Source organism: Alosa alosa, chromosome 8 (assembly GCF_017589495.1).
Source record: "Alosa alosa isolate M-15738 ecotype Scorff River chromosome 8, AALO_Geno_1.1, whole genome shotgun sequence".
NCBI lineage: Eukaryota > Metazoa > Chordata > Actinopteri > Clupeiformes > Clupeidae > Alosa > Alosa alosa.
In genome coordinates, this window is record NC_063196.1 from 17,912,731 (window position 1) to 17,934,917 (window position 22,187).

Below are 22,187 nucleotides of genomic sequence, written 5' to 3' on the forward strand. Positions count from 1 at the left end.
CAAATCAGGATGTAGGCTATGAATCTGATTGAATTTAGTATTGGCCATCCCCAAAATGCACCAGAATACAGGAAATCACATCAACCAAATAAAAAAAATTCTGGGGGAGGACCCCCAAACCCCCCTCCCACATATACACCAATTAGTGGGGGGCCCTTAATACATCTGGGCCCAGGGGCCCGAAGGTTCATAATCCGCCCATGTTTGGTCGGATTGTTTTATTTTCCTATCCCACAACCCCCACACTTTTAAAAAGCTTGATACGCCTCTGTCTTTGACAGCCCCTGGATAAGACACTTTGATGTACACAGCCAAAATGCAGTTGCAGTTCCTTTAATGTTACAGCCAAGCCTGAGAGAATGACAGCAAGCTCACAAGAAAGGCTAACAGTCACAGAGGTCTGTGCACATTCCTCAACGACATACGTAAAGGCCAGACTATCGATAATTGAAATTCTGAATGCTGTAGTTTCAATAATACCAGAAATAATATGAAAACATAGTAACAGAAGACGGAGATGCAGGCACTTTCCATACCTTTGTACATTAAGGGCCACAAGATTGCTCTCGTTACCATTTTCTATTTACAGAAATGTGACGTCTTTTCATGTTTTAATACATACTTTGACTCGCACAATTTTGTAAGCAATATATTTGCCTTTCACACTCTAGGTGTTTCAGTGGAAAGCCAGCAACATAACCGCAGCAAACTCCGTTTAGAACAGCTAACGAAAACAACTACAGTATGTGTAAGTGTGTTCGTACATGTGTGTCAACATGTGCACATATATTGTGAGTGCCTGGACACAGATTTTCCAAAGAAAAGCATCTGCAAATAGCTGACGGAATGTCACCCACGAGGAAATAAAAAATACAAACAAAACATCTATTTTCTTTAAAAAAAACAACAACAAACGGAAACTTTTAACAGTGGACAAGAAGTATGTACCAAAAAATACTTGGAAATAAATAGATCATCATTTTGATGAATATATACAAAAAGGTCCATCCTTTTTTTTTATGTTGATTTTGTCGTTTGCAAAGCGTCCCACCTCTCTTCCCACTCCAGTCGCAGGCTGTGCTTCCTCAAAGCTCCAGAGGGACGACGCTCTCATCTCCGGTCACGTCTTGGTTGAGCTCGCACAGGTAAAAGAGAGTTTCCTCGCTAGCCTCTGCCTCCGTCAGTGGCTCCAGACGGATGAGCGTATTGCGCCGCGTCTCTTCGCCCTCGATGGGAGCGGCCAGCAAGTCGACCGGCGGCTCGTCCTCCGGGACCGACCCCACCCCCGCCAGGCTGTCTGAGGGCTCCAGGAGGCCCATGCTGAGGGTGGACGTAGTCAAGGAGTGGCCCCTGGAGGAGGTGGAGATGGGGGCTGGGGCTTCGGACTCTGTGGTCAGGGGGGTGCAGCCATCCAGGAAAGCCAACAGGGGACAGCTGGTGTACTGGATTAACTGCTTGTCTGCTGGGAATGGGGGAAGGGAGGGTACGAGACTGTTAGAAATGGGTTGAAAAGATTCAACATACGTTTACAACCTGGTCTAAAGTACCGTATACAACAAAAATAGTTACCTGCATCAGCCTCGACCTTCCCATCTTTGGAAAACAGCTCAATGGATCCCTTGGAACTGTCTGTTCCCTGCAAAATTGGAAAGTACTATTATAAAAAAATTATAAAAAGTTTACCTTTCAGAGCACAGGGCAAACGTCCTCTGAAAGAACTATTTCAGGAATGGAGGGGAACTTGCTAGTACTTCCATGAACCAAATCACAATATTATGGTATTTCAACATTTTGAATGCACTGATCATTTGACCATCGATAGATTCATAGGATAGATTCACTTACTTCTAGGATATCAGGATCAATGCTGAACTGCTTTCCGTACAACATGGCCTGAAAATCTTCCAGACTGCAGTCAATGCTGTCAAGGTAGTCCATCAGCTCTACCCTACAGGGAGAAAAGACATCAAGAGTAAAAGTTTTGACCCAGGTCATCAGGCAAGATGGCATCATCAGTAAATCTAACAAACAAAACAAACAAATGACCAAGTTCACACATGCACAACAAATAGTGATATTGAACACTAGCCTAGAAATCTAGACGCATCCTAGCAGCCAGGGAAGTCTAGCAACTCTCTGTTGGCTTGCGAGCTGGAAAATGTAAACTTCCATAAGGCCAATCACATCGTGTATAGCAGGGGTTTTCAACTGCTTCTGTGCCAGGGACCACCATCCTGACTAACAAGTAATCCACGGACCACCATTATCGACGGTTTCATGGCCTCAACATTGAACATACGAAACAGTGATCCTCTCCAGTTTTGTCAATCGTTACTTTAAATCCATATTTAACATTTAATCGTCACTGTATTTTCTTTCTCGTTTCCACTATGTTTCCTCCGAAGTTGTAGCTTTGTCTGAAGAGCATGCAGCAGAATCCTGTCCATCTGTCCTGACATCTGGTACTTTCCTTAGGCTACTAAAATAGCGATCCATGCTGGTACTGAATAGCTAACTTCACCTTAGTTAGAAACGTTAGTTAACAGCTCCATTCCTCTCCAAATTTCACGAAACTATTAAGCTTCTTTTCAACGAAACATAACATGAACTTCGTCCGAGCTGGTCTATATCGCGCAGACTGGAGCCTACCTTATGAATGTGCGTGTGTGACGTTGGGGACGCAAAACACAGGATAGACCTGTTATGTAGGCCTATCCTGTGTCAGTTTGAATCTCATCTCCTCTATAGTATTTTAGATATTTTCAATAAGTTCAGTATTCACACCAATGCGCAACAATTCTGGAAATGGTTTGGAAAAATTAATGATGGGAAAAAAGTTATTAATTGTGAAATAATACGCAGGCTGGAATGCATGTCACGGACCACCTGCAATAACGCCGCGGACCACCAGTTGAAAACCCCTGGTGTATAGAGTTGGTAGGCGGGCTTAACATAATGATTGATGGCAGAGTTGCAACGGGTTCGGTGTGAATTCTCTGCTCCTTGAAAACAGCGAACAGCGTAACACGAGTTAAGCTTTTTTTATGTTGGCAAAAGTTTGAACTAGCCAACTAGCTCTGCTGGCGGGAAAACGCATGGGACTCATGAGTTGTAGCTATTCTATTGCGTGCAGAGGGATTTCGAAAGACAACCGATTATCACGCCCCTCGGACTGGGCACTGCGAATGGTGAGTCCCCAGACCATACATCTTGATGTAGGTCTGGCTCGTCAGACTAATTGAACACCAGCAGGGCTCTACACTAACATTTTTTTTCAGGAGCACTTGTGCGCCCAAGTTAAAATATTTAGGAGCACAGACAAAAATTTGGGCGCACAGTCAGTTCTGTACTTAACTTACACATAATCTAACATTATACTGCAGCTAACAGTAGGCAAACCTTAGGCCTACTTTCGTTTTGCACTTCAGCTTGTATTCGGTGTAAACAAACAAGCATGCGAGGAAGCCTGGAGTTGTCAGTAGCGTTCTACCTTTGAATAAAATGGGAGTATTACGGGAGGCTACTTTAGTGCCGGTTCGCTACAGCTATATTTTGCATATAGCAGCCAATACGTCAACTGGGCTAAAAGGCATGTTCGGTTACCTTTCCTTCTCTCACTGCATTCTCAGAATCTCATCCTGTTCCTCCTATATCCAATGAATTCGGTGGATAGAAGAACTAATTTCTTCAATCTTTGCATCTTGGCTGGCTAGTCTAACTTTCTGCTTTTTCTGCCAGCTCTTGATTTGAAGTTTACTACTAGCGAAGTCACAACACCTAAACTGCTAACGCTGATGGGAGGTGTAGTTTTATGCTGCATTCGCGACGCGGATTCTATGGTTTGCACCAGTAATGTTTCTCGATGTTGCGTGTATTTTGTAGACAAACATTGACATGGTTAGAAGTCATTCCGCACCAGTGCGGCTAAATAATTTTTTTGCACTCGCACGGCATCATTTTTACTCGCATGTGCGAGTGAAATGGGCGCACTGTAGAGCCCTGACCAGGAATCAAATAAATTACAGATCACCCATTGTTCATCTTGCAGACATGTTGTGAAGTGCCAACCAGGAGAAATGACCCCAAAGTGTACCAAATGGCTAGCCTGGGTGTTCCCATGCTGCCTTGCGCGCGATTTGATTCACGCTGCTAAGGCAGCCTGGAGACCATGGAGCAAATTTTCGCCTGAGATAGGGAACCAATCACAGAACAGGGGGGAAAGCAAGACGATGATGAGCTATGCACAGACGCATTTGATAGACATCCGTGGCACCCAATAAACGGATCTGGGCATTTTTTTCAAATACGAGAAAATGAACGTTTGGTTCCCAGACCACGTCTCATTGAGAAGTGGTGGCGCTAGCCAGGCTACCAAATGGCAGCTGAATTGACATGACTTTTGGCACACACCCCCTTGCATGCGAATGACAATGCCAAACGTAAACTCCCTATAAGCACCTTTGGATGATGTGCCACTTACTTCCCCAGGAGATTGATGTTCTGCGAGATGGCTCCGCTCTCCTTCAGGATGGAGTCCATCATCTTCACTGGGTCCTCCTGACTGAGGGTGCAGGCCTTGTTGAGCTGCAGGGCACTGCTGGTGGGAAGGCTGTCAGTCATGCTTCTAGAAGGTTCTTCGGATTCTGCTTCGTCTTCCAGTGTCAATGTGCCTGGCGTAACCATGTTGCCCTCAGTGACCTCAATGATCTCAACATCCCTTTTGAGGAAGAGAGAAGCAACATTCATTGTCATTTGAATGACAGGCAAAGACTGTGTTATAAAAATATATATTAGACCAACATGTATAGAGGATCCATATCATTACCATATCATTATTACATATTGATTATCATTACATATCAAACTTCGTCATCAAATTAGGCTCCTTAAACTCGACACATCTTAAAAAGGTTTGAATAAGAGGCAGGACTGTGTTGCTTACATCTGGTCCAGGGTTCTGGTGGAGTCAGAATCCTCATTACTGACATCACAGATAATGACATCGTCCGATATCTCTGTGCTGTTCTTCAGACCGTTGATTTCACTGACCGACCCCTACAAGACATACTTGTGAGGCTCAGTTCAAAAGACCCCCTTCACTCACAATATTACTCAATTATTATATAATATAATTTTTAGATAAAGGTAGTAAAAATCAGTCCCCCACCAATGTCAAACAACTGAGACGGTGGATTCGCACATAATTAGACTTTTTTTCCCACGGGCAGACTTCACTTTCACACAAGTGAGCCTGCCTTATATCTCATTAGGAAGAGAGATGCAAAAGTTGAACATTACAATAAAAACATGGAAAAAATATCAACAGCCAAAAATCCAACGCATTCCAAATGACCAAGACTCATCAATGAATTCAATAACACAGACCAATTCTTCTCATCCCTCTAAGCTGTGCACATACTTTGCTGTGGTCCACATGTTCATCGTATATCTGGTGAATGAACTTGGATTTCTTCCCATTACTGTTCAGCAGTAGAGGCCTATGTAGAAAAAGCAGGAGGGAGACAGTATGCCGTAAGTGCCCCGAGTGTGTACAACACAGTGAAAAGACCACAATTGAACTCGTCACTCATTACAACGGAGGGTTTGGGATTTAGAAAGAGTGTGGGGTGGTGGCATCTCTTACCTTTTCCGTTTTAAGTTTAGAATGCGGTTATTCTGGACCAGCGTGAAGATGAACTGCACCAGCTGAAGGAGATGAATTTAAATTAGTTTGCTCTTACTGGGGCCTAAAGCAATGAAGAGTCATCCTGCTAACACACACAATCTAATTTGACTATATGGATGTCAAAATCATGGATGCTTTTGGATTATTGGGTTTTATTTCCATACTCAATCTCTAAGACTTTCCAGAGGAATCTTAGAAAATCAGATCAGTTCTGTGTTAAACTGTACCTCTTTGATGACTTGCTGCTGGTTAGTATGTTTCTGCCGCAAGTCTGAGATCTCTCTCCACAGAGCCTCATTCTCCCTGTAAGAGAGAAGGACAGACTTGACTACAGGGCTGTGTTTCAAACCGCCTACTTGCACACTTCAAATACAATATGTCTCTAACGGTTTTTAAAAATGTATGCTAGATGAATGGTTATGGTAATGTTGTCAATGTTAACTGAGCATTGATGTGATTAATCGCAGTTCAGTCATGTAATATAATTTAACAGATTAAAAAGAACACACACATTAAGTGTGCAGTGCATAGATCTACACTTGTTTTTCAAGAGCTTAAAAAAAGTTATCTATACAGTTGCATTTACACACTTTTAAAAATTATTAAAGGTGACTTTCTAACATGAAACTGGACATCACTATCCACCATAAAGGATAGGGATTCACAAAACTAGATTTCTGCCCATATCCTCAAACAACCATTTGGTCAACTGTTGATGACAATATATACACACATTTCTCTCCTGTACTCTATAATTAACCTATTGTTCTTATTGGTGTGGTTGTTGCAGACAGATAGAGGTATTAAACACACATTTTACTCTACCCTAGATCTATAAATTAAGCAATGGAGACATTCATTCATGAAAAATAAGGGAATCATTGTAATATGATGTAGATGTAAAATATGCAAAATGACATCGGAGTGATCGGACATAAAAAGAGTAAGGTAGGCTGTATTTGAACGGATTTGCATGATGCTTCCTCTGAAACCTTAATAGGTTGTATTATATTTTTGCTGATTTATCTGACATGAATGTCAACAGAAATGTTAATAGATTATCTCCTGATGCTGATAATTCTAAAGCTTTTAACTGCCGATACTGTACTGATATTGTGCTTCCCTAATAAATGATTACAGGGAAAGGTACATAATGACAGGGACCATCACGGTTCGCTTTTTGACATAATGTATCCACAGTAATATGACCATAACATGACATAATACTGGGGCGGCAATACATGAATTCGGGTGGGGAAAGAAAGGTGTCAGTGTAAATCGGTTTCTATTAAGCCATAATGTAATATTTCCAATAAAGGCAATATGTCAAACTAACACGATCAACTGCTTGCATTAAGAGCACATATCAATCATGCTACTAGTAGCCAACACACATGATATATTTCAATGGCACTAAATGCTGACAGATACCTTTTCAGAGTGGCAAGTCTGGAATCCAAATTCTCTTGTTTCCCGTGCACATTCTGAACACTGGATAGAATCTCGGACAGTTCCTCAATTCTCCGCAATTTGTTCTCCTCAGGCCTGCTTGTGGACACCTACAGTGCAAAGCACAAAGGACCCAGGAATGAATAGGATACACCCTTTACAGTCTATGGATATGGAAAACTGAGCATTGAGCTGCGTGACAAACGGCAAGGTGCTACCTTTCTTTTGATGTTCTCAAGCAAATCATCCTGGCCGTGCTTGAAGTAGGGATGTTGGAATTCAACGGGCCCATCTCGCTCTTGCTTGACTATACCAGTGTCAATGTGCATCACTTTCCGAAAGCCATCTAATAGAGAGAGACAGAGCCTGTGAGCTGCTGTCAAGCATGCAGGAGAGAACAACTGGTGCACTGAAAGAGGAGACGCTGCTTACACATATTCAGCTGTCGGACAAAGCTAGCCATGTTGTTGTGCTTGAAGAACTTGGGCAGTATTTCCTTAGCGAACCGTTGTTCATCCAAAACGAGGAAACTATTCCCCTCCTATAAAGAAAAAAAACAAGTCTGAGGTTTATTGGGCTAAACTGCTATAGACGACTGTACGACACAAGTTTCCTTAGCAACAAGCACTTCCGACAAAATGGGGCAACTCTGCACCTGACCTATCGCCCGTTAACGTTATTTCTCAGGCAAACAAGCGTGCTAACTTAACTTAGCTTCAGTAGAGAAAATATGTATAGGAATAAATAAAACACAAAACTTTGGTATACGTAGCTAGCTACACCACAAAACATTCCAACTAACTTAAAGCCAATTCGTAACACACTGGAACATTTCATGCTGGCTGAAGAGGTTGCATCAGTCAAAACAAAAGCTAAAGTTAACGCTGCCAGCGAAATGGAGAGCAATCTGACGAGAACCTAAACAAACCCAGGACGTTCATCAAATATACAGATATCCGTGCAATAACGCAGTGTTTGTGGCAGTTGACATGGCAAGTCAAGGCCAACTAATATATATATATATATATGTATGTGTGTGTGTGTGTGTGTGTGTGTGTGTGTGTGTATGTTTAACGTTAGTTTCCACAGGACATTGCTAATGTTATTCCTCAAGTTAGCTTACGTTAACATTAACGTCCACTGTTATCCACTCAGTTATGTAAATGATAACCTTAAAGCTAACGTAAACGTCACCCAACACAATTTTAGGGCCATGATAGCAGCTATTTCTTCAAAAAATATCAAGATCGCTAACGTTATGTAACAGAGGCGCTGATAATCTAACGTTAGGTTCTTGTTTTCTGTCGTATCTAAATTAGCTGGCAAACGACCGACACAAATGTTAGCTAGCCTGTTAAGGTTAGCTAAATGACATCCTTTACGGATACATTTCACTTTACCTGACTCCAGCAGATGAATTCATTTGTGTCAGAATCCTCAACCAAGGTCCAAAGCTTAGTAAGGAAAGCAGGAACATTGGAATTGTGTTTCATTTCGCCTGAACAGATATAAACCTTAGAAAGAATCAGAATAAATCGCCTCGTTATTTTCAACCAAGGCAAACAGATGGAGGCACACTAGCTGAAGAAAACACGGGGAAAAAAACGACTAGTCTACAACTTCCTACCCAGTTTACGCACGCTGATTGGACAATTCCAAATTTACGTAAGCTTTCTCACGTGTCCGCCCATGTAGGTTGTCTTGCATTTCCCCACACGTCAGCAGGCCTCAGATCAGTCCAAGTAGCCCTGGCTGCAGCTTGCAGATCTGGACTGAGCTAAATGTGGGTTTTGACACGTTCAGAGACAAAACAATGATGATTAACATAAGCATGTTGTCTTTAAGAAATGTTCAATAGCCTGATCTGAAGTAGCCTATGCCTACAGGCTACAGTTCAATATGTAATGTGAACACTCACACAACTTTATTGGTTTCTGTGAAGGCTGCAGGTTTAAACATTTCAAATCATGCTTAATGCTTCATATTCTAGTAGTCTACCATTGTCCATTAGGCCTATGCAATCTTCAGAAATGTCTGATAACTTCAGGCACAGAAATTGTCTTTGCTTTAAGCCCTGAACAATGTCACCAAAATGTCAAAAAGAAAGGAAACACATGTAGCCTTTACATGTAAGCAGAGGCGTATCAAGCTTTTTAAAAGTGTGGGGGTTGTGGGATAGGAAAATAAAACAATCTGGTCAAATGATAAATAACTCCCTACAGAGATTTTGTAAGTATTTTCTGAGAGGGGTGCGGACTATATTGGTGTCCGGGAGTTTCTCCCCCGAAAAAAAATTGAGATTCTGATTGCTAAACACACCATTTTAATGCAGTTTGGGAGGGACAGAAGAAGCAGCGCCTATGTGTGGCTCATGTGACATGTAGGCCTACATGATCTACCTGCTATCACTTCACTATTTGACACTACCCTACATGGAGACATATCTCATGTTATAAATCAAGAAATCATTTCAGAAATTATGTTTTGTGCATATGGGTTAGCAGGCTACAATAAATTGCCTAACAGACAGCAGCCTAATTTCGAGGTATCACTAATACCTATTAAATAAATGTAAAGGACACAGAATAGTGACAGAACTGTAAGCTCAAATTTAAAAACGTTTGAAGTCTACCCAAACATATGCAAAGGGAATATAAACTAGATGTACCACATAGCGGTACAAAATATGACCGCCGCTCAGTCCTGTACATCCGTTCCGCAAAAATAAATCACACTTCAATTTGTCTCCATATTTCACTCCATCACCCACTCTTGAAACTTTTGTGTATGCTTGTTTGGCATGCCTGAGTGTGCGGCTGCACAGAAAGTAGCCTACTGGTGCTGAAAAGGTGAATAGATTGTAGAATAGCCAAAGAAGATGTAGCATTGTTATAAAACCTTTAAAATCTCTAAACAATCACAAGTAGGGCAGTTCATCACAGTTCATCCATTGCAACTGGATTGATGAAAGGTCACTTACACCTGTAGGCTACATTGTATTTGGGAAAAGCAAAAGGCATCAGCATAATGTTATTTATGTTATTTATGTATTTATTCATTTATTTATAAACAAAAGCATGTCATTTCCATGCCGTTTTCAACAGCTATCAAAAACAAAGGTCATTTTTGGATGGATGGATTTTTTGTGAATGTTTCTTCTTATAAGATTTTAGTCATCTTTAGTTCATGTAATACTTTATTGTCAATACACAAATTAAGTAACAGCAGTCTGAAACGTTATTGTTAATGCACAAATTAAGTAACAGTAGTCTGAAACGAAATGCCGTTTTACATCTAACCAGTGGTGCAAATAACTGACATGTCCAAATGGGCCTTGATGAAATCGTTAAGCTAGACTGTTCATACACATTTTAACGGGCCAAAGTTGAAGAGCTGTTGTCCGTTATTGTTCGTGCAAATATAGGCTGATTCCTGTTCCCTTGCATTGTGTAACTGAGGTCCATAGTCTGGCTTTCACCAGACCAAGCTCAATCTTTTAAGAAATCAAAAAATAAATAGCGGGCAGATCAGGCTGGGTTCACCCAGCCTATAGGCACCCGATATGGTTTAATTTTCCGATTTAGATATCCACGCTCTGGCTATTCTAAATGCAAAAATGAATCAGGGAGTTATGACAAAACTGTAACTAACAAACTAGATCCTAATAGAAAGATGTTAGCTTCCCTAAGCTACAGGTAGGCTTATAAGGTAGGCCTATTTACAACATAAATTGTCAATAGGCTATGCTGGCGACACAAATAAAATCTCCTTTGGAAACCAATGGCTTACGCCTTACAGTATCAAGCGGACTTAAACTGCCATATCGTGGCGAAAAGTTGTAATAACATTCACGCAGCTCCATGAGTCAAGGAAAGCGCGAATGAAGTAGCCACTTCTAAATGGGACGGACCCACTACACAGTAGCTTAAGGTGTGTTGCTAAAGCAGCCATAATGAAATGAAGGTGTCATTGTTTGGATACTTCACACACGTGCTTTTTAATTTCACAGACTACAACTACCAAGCTGGAATCAAAGCACATCGATTCCCCTCTCACACCCTGCACGCACTTAAAACAAAATAAACAGGCGTCTCAGTCTCACGCATGTAGGCCTATAAGCAAGCTGTATCAGACCGGTGTAACGTTGGTAAATCTTCCATTGCACAGAATGATTTTTGTAGCACGTGCAACAAATGACAGTTGAAAGATACAATTACAGTGCTGCTATCAATTTGCTTGGTATAACCGCATTTATAGTTTTCTGCAATCAATCAAATTGGCCTCCACCACTCAACCAACGCTAATGGTAACATAGGTCCTTATTGATATTATAAGATTAACGTACCTGCAGTAAAAACCAAGCATGTCCGATAAACATCCTCAGATTTATTTCGGCTTCAAGAGGAAATGGGAATTACATTTCATGTGAACATTGTCCTATCCTTATTAGACGTTCTCTGCGGTACAGTCCTTGTAGGAAGCGTCCATTGTTTTTCCAACCCACTTTTAACTTCCAACAAAATTACGTCTCACTGCAACGATGCGCCATCTAGTGGACAAACGACTACTTATCGCAAATACTGGAAATGCAGCCATGATGATGATGATGAATATTTATTTTGGCTTTCTTTTAATCCTACTGAAACTGTAATTATGTATCGGCTGTTCTAATACCGATAGTATGTGGGTGCCTGTGTGTGTGTGTGCATGTGTATATGTGTGCACCGCCATCTACAGGCCAATGAGTGTACAGTCACTAAATGTACACATAACCTAATTTTTTTTAGACCACCCCATGGATGAATTTCTACGAAACTTGGCATACCCCCAGAGAATGGCAGGTCAATCATACACATAAAATTTGGTGCAGTTCTGAACATCTTAACTGAAGATAGGGGCGATTAAAGCAGAACAATATTGCATTTTAATTTTTTACCGGGGGGGTGCAAATCACAAATGAGTGATTATGGGCCAGGTTGATGTGGGCCCTTGAGACCAACACACCATAAAAAATTCTTCATCCTCAGTACCACGGTTCAGGTAGTTATTTAGGAAAAACTGCTTTTTTTGCGGTTCGGGGGGCCCAGCATGGACTACGCGGCTACGTGGACCAGTAGGTTAATTGTTGAGGAGGACCATAGTTTGAGAAAAGCTGCAGAGCATAGACAGAGAAAGCATAATGCTCTGAGAACAGTAGCCTGGTCTTTCTGCAGAAACAACAAGTGCCTTGGTGCCCGCACCCCTGCTTTCACTTATTGACTCCCTGCATTTCTACATTGTGACAAAAACTGTCAGTCAGACAGTGAATTTTGGTTTACTAAATTAGCATAATGCGGTAACAATTATCATTTCAATTCTACCTGAAATCTGCTTACTGCAGACGTTATGATGCAGACCCAAGCAGCAGCACAGCCTTGAAAGACGCACACTTTGAATTTGATCAGAGCCACTCTGGTTCTTCACTGGCTAACTTGATGTGATTGGCTGGATGACCGTTCAATCAAATCAACAGACCTATTTGTGTCTCTGTGTGTGTGTGTTATGGTAGATACGGTTCCAACTCTTTACGGAGCCGTTTATTTCCATATTTTACTTTCATTTTAATCTGACAAAAAGTGTGGGGGATAGAATCGTGTTCCAGCAAAAGTGTGTACGTTATAACACCCACATCCCCCACGCTTGCTACGCGCCTGCATGTAAGTTGTAAGTCATATAATTCTATGAATTACATGTAACACACACAAGCAAGCACACACACACACACACACACACACACATACACACACACACACTGACTCAGAAGATCATTGATTTGCAGCCCATTCACTTTGGCCTGTAGAAAAAAAAGTCAGATTATTATTATTATTTTACATTAATCCCTGAATACATCATACTTGAGTATGTCTTAAGGACAATGAATTATCAACACATATTATTTTGAACTATGTATGCAAACTGAGAGTGATAATGTTACGTTTATTCTAATGGTGTTTATACAGAGAATTCTGTGCAGATTAGTTCAGCCTTGTGTGTGTATGTGTGTTGTGTGTGTTTGTTCATGTACGCAAAGAGCATAATGACACTGGGTATTCTTGACCTACCAGCATGTCTACTTACCAAGAACAGGTTGATTATGATATATCATTTGTATGCATGTTAAGTGAGTGTGTTTGTGTGTTTCTTTAATTATTTGTAAAACCATGGCAGTATAAAGTGTGCGAAATTGTGTGAGTGCATTTTTTTATACACTGTATCTTGTATGTGCCTTTGGAATTCTGGTATGGTGTGTATGTGTGAGAGAGAAATAGATGAAGGTAAATGTGTTTTAGAATTCAGACTGAGTTTCCTGGTTCTTTGACTGCATTGACAAAAAGGGTTTATCAACTTTCAAGACATCCTTCAGAACTTTCTGTTAAGAAAAAAGAATGAGAATTTTCCCCCAACCATTTACAAGAGACTAGACTGTATGCTACCAAGCAATGTTATTACAGAACATGACATGACATATTTAGGGGTCCAAGCAGAAAAGCTGCTGGGACCCTATTGTTTTTGTTCAAATTATTATCACGGTTCTTATTTTTCTCCCCTAAAAGTGTTTGTGGAGCAAAAAATGATAGATTCCCTATCCCAAGTTTAATTCCAAATTCCCATTTGCAAGTAATGTCTCATGTCTGTCTGGTTCAGATCATAAACAAGTGTGTTTATTTGCAGTGCTTTATGGTCTTCTGGGCCCCCACCATCCACTTCAAGGCAGCGCTGCCATACCTAACCCTAACCCTAACCCTAGCCCTAGCCCTAACCCTTGCCTAACCCTAGTGCCTGCCTTGAAGTCGACGGTGGGGGCCCAAAAGACCATATATAATTTGCAATACCAATATCCATGGGTTTAGATTGAGTATTGATCTGATCACGCTGACTTTGTGCTGTGCTTGGCAGGATTATGGACAGCTTCTCATCTCTGTTTTTGACAAAGGATGCCATCAGTCCCTGGGCCCTAGTGAGCTGGCAAAGCCATCATTAAAGGGGAATCTATAGCAATTCTAAGCCAATCCAATCTGTGAATGTATCCCCACAATCCTGTCCATTCTCTGTGTCTGCTGAAAAATATATCTGGTGATTTTTACTGCCCAGGCTCTGTAAATTGGAAATAGGCAGTGAAGGGGTGCCTCGCATTGTCCTGCAATGAAGGGAGAGAGGTGTATTTGTTCGGTGAATTCAAATATGGGCAATCTTTTGCCGGTATCGCATATTCTCATGTAAATAGTCTACATTTTAGCAAACATTTCTGTCCAAAAACCAAGGAGTAAATTTGAGTTAAAGAGAGAATTTTAAGTAATAATCACTCTATCCTTTGTTGCAGGATAGAGTGATTATTATCTATCTACCCCCCCCATCTACCCCCATTGATCTACCCCAGCAGCGCCCTGATAACTAGCAGAACTATAGCAACTAGCATTTTGGTTCAATGGAAGCTCTTTCAACTTATATTAATCTTTCTACACAAAAGGTGGAAATCCACAGTCTCCCAAATGCCCCTCTCTCTACCACAGTCCCCAATGAAAAGCTTTGGCCTCAAGATTTTTCTCCTAAGTTGTTATTTTTTCCAACATTCAGTTGAAACGTAAGAACCCAAAAGTACCCATAGAAATTCATATAATTCATATAATACCTATATCAATAAAGTCTGATATCACTTACTGTTATTGATGGTTTTGTGTACTGAAGTATACTGTGTTACTATATAGAGGTAATAGAGGTTCACAGCTTGATGAGCATGATGATGCCCTGATGTCTTCCCTGCACTCTGCCTGGGATGAGGGAGATAGAGCTGGTGGTCCACTGACTGACTGCCAGCTGGGCAAACAGGATCCTCTCCCTCATTCACTCCTGTCCCACTCTTCAGAAACTACAGTAAGACCTGTTTCTCTGCCTGCCTGCCTGTCTGTGCTGCTTTTGTGTGCTGGTATCGTTTTCTATAGTGTGTAAGTGTGTAAGTGTATGTTGTGTGAGTTGTGGGGTCATGAATGTGTCTCTTGAACGCCAGTTGGTGGTGGAAGTTGGTGATAGTTGCCACTAGATGGCGATATAGCACTACTATTCTACAGAGCCGTACAGAGATCTCGGCTCTGCTATACTACTTCCATATAGAGGGACAAGTCATGCTAATGTTTCCGCTGAACATTCTCACGCTGAATTTCTTTTTATCCTGCCTTGTTTTGCCAGTGTCGGGACAGGCCTCTTGTCGAAGGAAAGTATCCATCTATTACAAACATCACTGAAGCACCCAAACTGCACTCTGATACTTAATCAATCACAGAATCTCTCAGGTCCAATTTTATATGGGTGGCCAGACCACAGAGAATATACATCACATCTCTATATGGCTCCAGAAGAGTGATGTGATTGTGATTTCCTTCATGTAGGAAGCGATGTAGCAAAGCCAGTAGTCCAAGGATTGGGAGCTGAGCTGCAACCAGTGGGTGGAGATTACGATTTAAGGCACGTGTTTGAGGATGAAGAGGGTGCAGAGAAAGAGAGGAATGACATGAAGTGGAGTGGAGGATGAAGCAGAGAGAGAGGGAGAGAGAGAAAAAAGAGGCATGATAGACCGTGTGAAGAACAGGACAGAAAACAAAACAAAACAAAAGGAGGAGGACAAGAACAAATGACCAAGGCCTCTTGGAGCAAAAAACCAAGCTCATGCTACTTCATATCTGAACTGGGACATAAATTTGGACCTACTAGCCATGAAGGCCTCTGACAGTTCAGGAGTTTAGCCTACAGCAATTTTGTTGGTGGTTCCCTTTACAGCCTTTTTTAATTATAACTGTGTAGAGTAATATCAATTAATGACACGATTATAAGAGTCATTTTGAAAAACTAGTGGTTACAATTGCAAGACCTGAGTGGACGCATTCAGTACAGTAGATCATGGTTTAGGACTTAGAGTCCAGACTACCCACTGCACCTTCTGTGCCTCTTACTCAGCGCTCAGTGACAACAGATCTATACGCTTTACAGAGAACAATGGAAATAAGGAAGTGATTGCAAATTATCATGTACAGTATACAGTTACAGGTGGATTTTGTCTGGTCAATTTACACTGTCAGTAGACTTTGTGTGAGAGAACACTACTTTCTGTTTTATTTTGTCTCTTTTATACGGCTAACTTGAAATAAAATACCTGTCTTAAATTAAATGATCCTTAGCCATAATGAAATTGTTTCTATGTTTTTTAAATATCTTCACCAGTACAGACGGCAGATTAATCATTCTTTGAGCCCAATAACACAAAAACTAATGGAATGGCGTCCAGTCACGTCCATGGTGGTGGCCCATCAAAGGTCTACTCTGTCACTCTGATGTGCTCAGGTAACTCTACGATTTGGTTTTGTTTTACATGTCAGAGTCAACACGGAGTTAACACAGCAAGATTGAGTTCTTCAAAGTTGTCATTCTTGCAGTGACGGACAGTAACTCCATTGATTTTATTTCAGAAACAACTCTGCTTTTTTTTCAAGAATAGGGACATGAATTTCAAGAATATAAGTACATTCAAAAATATACTTATATACTTATAGGCCTACTTATAAAAACGACTACAGACTTACGCAAATTAGGTGACATTTCACGAGGTTACCTGTGTAAACCTAATAGCCACTAGATGGCGCAACTACCCTCATTTTACATTTTGAAGCCTATGACTTGAGCTCCAAGTTTACAAATGGTCAGGTTCTGTCTCTTGTGTTTGAGATGAACTTTAAAAGTCCAAATAAACATTGATAAGACAATATTTTGGACCGAAGACAAGTGATGTTGAAATCATTGTGTTGCATGGTCGGACTGGAAAATATGATAAATCCATGCTTAAAATGAGCCATCCCTTCCAAACCATTTTAAAGGTTTATCCTATATTTTTATTTAAACGATCACAAACTCTTTTAAAAATGGTTTATAGAGCTTGAAACCAAATTATCTTAATAACCAACTTCCGCAGTCTGCAGATTAAGTATTTGTAAACAAAAAATCCGGAGTATGAAACTTTATGTGCGCTTCCATGCGTTCAAATGTGTAGGTTTGTTAACGGGTTCAGCAAGGAGTCCAGGAGGTCCGAAACTTCTGACGTAGGGAATCAGGTGACAAAAAACTTCTATGTCTCTGGATTTCTTCCCTCCTTCCCAACCCGTACGAAGACTGTTATAAGCAAGGAAAGTTTGACAAGTGGTGCTCAGTTTCTCTGTAGTCCTAAACTTGGATTTCAAGAAAGCGGTGACTGTTTGAGAAGAAGTTACGGAGAAAGTCCCTCTCTGGGCTCTCTTCTTACTTCTTGGTGACTTTCCAGGTAAGCTTTATATTATATGAGAACTTTAAAGGAAGAAAGATAACCTTTTTTTGTGTTTTGACAGTTTGTGAACTTTGTTTGGGAAAGTAGGCTATGCCCCTAAACTTTATTATATGAGACGCAACCCGTTTTGATGCTATCACAATGAGTTGATTTTGAACTAGATCATTTAAAACAGATGAGGTGTAATATAGAAGCGATGATTTGTAAATCACTCAGGCTTTTAGTTTTCAGAAATTTACTACAGACTGAAAAATTATTTTACATTACAATATTGAGCATCTAACGTAGGCTACACTGTCGCTTATAGACATCCTGACGAGATCTTGCCAACAATAACAGTCTTGAGACCAATTAACAGTTCATTATTTGACATTTTAAGGGATTTTCAAACAAAAGTGAGTGGGAAATAAACCATATTTCCACCAGGATCAGTTTCCAGCGCTAGAATTTAATCGGATAATACTCTTTCCCCGGTTAAGACCAGTTACACTTAACTTGAACTCGAATTTGTTTAGTTCTGTCGCGCATCTGGAGGGCACACGTTTCACAGCTGCGGGAATGTGAAGTTCTTTCTGGATGGCACTCTATCAGGCCCATGCTCTATCTGGAATCTTGGGCCTACCTGTGAACTTGAATCAGAAATTGCGAGTTTTAAATATGGGATCAAAGCAACACAACATTTAGCATAGCCTAGTGGACGTGATAGGGACCAGAAGGACGTTTGTTATGTATGTAGACAAATAAGGATTAAATAGAAAGAGCTTTACGTTGCCTTCATAATAAACACAGATGCGGTACAACCGATACAAAGTGAATTCTGTGCGAAGAAAAGAAACGCGTCTCGTGCAAACCACATAGACAGGAATTACCGCATAAATGAATAGATTTTACGAATTTAAGCCATAGGCCTATGCAATTTATCCGAGACAGCGGTCAATGTCACCTCCTATACACCCCGTTGTGTGGTCACGACAGCTTGCCTTAAAAGCAGCGAATAGTCTATAATTTCGACATTTTACACAGAAAGCAAGTAGTATTAGCTATGCTTTGTGTCATGGATGAAGTTGACAGAGCTCGGACAATCCGCAAATTGAAATAATCATGCCATTTACAACAGAGTACGATTAGTTAGTGATCATTGGTGTTTTAATGCAGAATTAGATGTGTAGTCACTCGCTTCTTTCCTGTGTGTCGACCGTTTTTAATTGCCATACACAATATCCCACTCATAGTAGACTACCAAGATTAAATGTTTTAATGACTTCGGAGTGGAAGACAGAGACTTCCGTGCCAGAGCAAAGCTCATATTGCTGCGCTCACTGAAACGTGAAAAGTACGGGAGCTATGACATAAGATGTGAACTAAATTGTTTGTAAGCTCCAATAAATCGACTGCATTGCGTTTGAGAGATGCAAGTAAAATAGGCCTGTTTGAGAGTCTGTGGTGCCAGATAGGAATTCACATAAAGAACACAGGTGCAGGGCTAGACATTCTTCTGCTGATGTATGGACTGCTGTAGTGTAATGTTTTTAGAAGTTATGGGGACTGTAAATTAAGCAGCTTCTACACATCAACTGAGATATCAACATGCCACATTAACTTATTTTAAATCCTATGCGCTTTCATGTTTGCACTTTTATTTCAAAATGATTTGGTGATGGATAGGTACAAATATAGTAAACAGATATTTAGTCTTATACAAAGAAAAATAAACAAACAATATAACGGTCAAATCAAACTTGACCGTCAGCTGCATGGGTCCAGCTGTTCACCTCAACAGTTAACACAACTGTAAATAGAGTTCATCTGCTCTTAAGAAAAGATAAATCAGATATTTCAGGCTTATGAATGTGCACTGCAGTCTGCCTTTGATGTCATTGATGCATGCAATACCATGTATTGGAATAGCTTTGATTTTATTTGCATTCTGTGAGAATTTACACCTGTCCGATGGATGACTGTTTTTTTGGTTCTCATCTGCTTGCATTTAGATCTTCCTCGAGATGGGTGACTGGAGTGCTTTAGGAAGACTCCTGGACAAGGTCCAGGCCTACTCCACAGCTGGTGGGAAGGTCTGGCTCTCTGTGCTCTTCATCTTCCGCATCCTGGTGCTGGGCACAGCCGTGGAGTCGGCGTGGGGTGACGAGCAGTCTGCCTTCAAGTGCAACACGCAGCAGCCCGGTTGCGAGAATGTCTGCTACGACAAGTCCTTCCCGATCTCGCACGTGCGCTTCTGGGTGCTGCAGATCATCTTCGTGTCCACGCCCACGCTGCTGTACCTGGCTCACGTCTTCTACCTGATGCGCAAGGAGGTGAAGCTGAACCGCAAGATGGAGGAGCTCAATGTGATTGGCAACGATGGCGGCGACGTGGAGATGCCGCTGAAGAAAATCGAGCTCAAGAAGCTCAAGTACGGCCTTGAGGAGCACGGCAAGGTCAAGATGAAGGGCGCCCTCCTGCGCACATACATCGTCAGCATCCTCTTCAAGTCGCTCTTCGAGGTGGGCTTCCTGGTCATCCAATGGTATATGTACGGCTTCACGCTCAATGCCGTGTATACGTGCGAGCGCGTGCCCTGCCCGCACCGCGTCGACTGCTTCCTCTCGCGGCCCACGGAGAAGACCGTCTTCATCATCTTCATGTTGGTGGTGTCGTTGGTGTCTCTGGCACTCAACGTGGTCGAGCTCTTCTACGTCTTCTTCAAGCGCATCAAGGACCGCGTCAAGCAGAACAACAAGCAGATATACCCGCCTGCTGGCGGCACTCTGAGCACCACGCCCAAGGATCTGTCCACCTCCAAGTATGCCTACTACAACGGCTGCTCGTCGCCAACCGCCCCGCTCTCGCCCATGTCCCCGCCGGGCTACAAGCTGGCCACGGGGGAGAGGACCAACTCCTGTCGCAACTTCAACAAGCAGGCCAACGAGCAGAACTGGGCCAACTACAGCACGGAGCAGAACCGGCTAGGCCAAAATGGCAGCACCATCTCCAACTCGCACGCCCAGGCCTTTGACTTCCCCGACGACACCCAGGAGCACAAGAAACTGTCGCCGGGTCACGAGCTTCAGCCGCTGGCGCTCATGGACCCGAGGCCGTGCAGCCGGGCCAGTAGTCGCATCAGCAGCCGGCCGCGGCCGGATGATCTAGACGTCTAGCCCGGCTGGACACCCCCCACACCCCCCCGCCTCCGGCACTCTTTCCCCACCCCCACCACCACCCCGTCATTCTTCACCCCCACCACCACCCTGTCTCCCCCCCTCCTCCTTCACTCTTTCTCTTGGTCCCCCACTTTCCCTCTCTCTCAATCCCTTTTGTGTTCTGATGAACGCGGGGGGTGGGGGTGGCGGGGGGGGGGTGGGGTTGGGGTGGGCTTGGCCAGAGAACAGAAATCACTAAGAGGCCACCTCGCGTGCTAAGAGTAAAGAGGAACAGGAGTGGGGTGGTGAGGCCGGTGAGTCCTCCTTTACCCCCCAAATCCCCACAACCGCCCTCACACCCCCCATCCCCCACCCCCTCCCCCCTCCCATCCTCATCCACTGGCCTTACCAGACTCTAGTCATCAGAGACTTAAAAAAACAATTACTTAACACTGCTGGAGGTACTACCCATTAATGATGATGTTGAAACTAGTGGAGCTAACAAGCCTTAACAACAGAACAGCTATGGAGGAGGGAAGGGCACAAGACTCTGGCGTGACGTTCTGTTTGCTGATTCCCATGACAGTCCCTCACCTCACACTAGAAGATTATGCCTTGGTAATGTGTTTGGTTTGATCGACCTGTGTTGGTGTAATCCAGTGACCACGTACAGACACACAAACACACACACACACACACACACACACACACACACACACACACACACACACACACACACACACATAGACACACACTCTCTCTCTCACACACACACACACACACACACACACACACACACACACACACACACTTTAACAAATACAGTTTAAAGGACAACAAACATTCCAATTTGAAAATGTTGCACTTGCAGTGGTGATTTTTGTTTTTTGTTCATTTACTGAAAACAGACAGGAAAAGAAAATAGAAACTACACTTGGTGTCTAGTCCCCATCATGAGCCTTCTCTCACAGGACCTCAAATCCATCATGTGAAACAGGGTTGTGAGTCAATTTTGCTAAATATTCTGCTAAATAGTGCTAAATGTCGTGACATACTATTTATTTATTACCAAACATATACAGGACATCCACCACTAGATGAGGATTGACTACTACCCAAGGTCATAATTACAGTATATAAGTAATGTTTGAAGTCACTAGACCCAACAGCATATTTATTGACCATAATCCAAATTTCAGAAGTACACTTCTCAATAAGTGAAATAACGCTCTTTTAATAATTGTAGTGGACTGTCATTTCCTGATAAACTTTGAATTTATGTGCTGTCAGTTTTATTATTTTGTTTTTGGGATATTTTGGATGTGTGGACTAAAGCTGCTGTTAGACCAATGCACAGCTTGACTCTTTTGCAAATTTTTGTCCCAAAACCTTTTTTGAAAGACATGTTTTGTTTTTCTCTTTTCAAAGGTGATATTTTATTTTGTTCTTTTTGATTGGGAGAAGAGGGCAGTAGAGAGTGTTTTTGTTATTATTTTTTTTATTCAATGTAATCTTTGCTGCTTGAGAGATAGATTTTAGTACTGTAAATCAAGCTAACTGTGTCACAAAT

The 22,187-nt window shown here is 41.9% G+C and overlaps 2 protein-coding genes across 3 annotated transcripts; one reads left to right on the top strand and one right to left on the bottom strand.

Moving 5' to 3' along the window:
- Window positions 1-317: 317 nt before the first annotated feature.
- hsf2 (heat shock transcription factor 2) lies at window positions 318-8,761 on the bottom strand. 2 transcript variants are annotated; one of them, XM_048251161.1, is made up of 12 exons: window positions 8,536-8,761; window positions 7,568-7,676; window positions 7,354-7,481; window positions 7,118-7,245; window positions 5,914-5,989; window positions 5,645-5,706; window positions 5,420-5,498; window positions 4,943-5,055; window positions 4,481-4,717; window positions 1,846-1,948; window positions 1,570-1,636; window positions 318-1,459 (listed from the first exon to the last, which is right to left on the bottom strand). In XM_048251161.1, exons 1-12 carry the CDS (start codon window positions 8,626-8,628, stop codon window positions 1,086-1,088), a joined length of 1,569 nt encoding a protein of 522 aa, XP_048107118.1. In that variant the 5' UTR covers window positions 8,629-8,761; the 3' UTR covers window positions 318-1,085. The 2 variants fall into 2 exon arrangements, with proteins under 2 accessions (XP_048107118.1, XP_048107117.1); XM_048251160.1 differs by having other exon boundaries at window positions 318-1,462; window positions 8,536-8,759.
- Window positions 8,762-17,311: 8,550 nt separating this feature from the next.
- Window positions 17,312-20,721, top strand: gja1b (gap junction protein alpha 1b). Its single transcript, XM_048251208.1, has 2 exons — window positions 17,312-17,477; window positions 19,472-20,721. The coding sequence occupies exon 2, from the start codon at window positions 19,484-19,486 to the stop codon at window positions 20,633-20,635; it is 1,152 nt and encodes a 383-aa protein (XP_048107165.1). The 5' UTR covers window positions 17,312-17,477; window positions 19,472-19,483; the 3' UTR covers window positions 20,636-20,721.
- The last annotated feature ends 1,466 nt before the right edge of the window (window positions 20,722-22,187 follow it).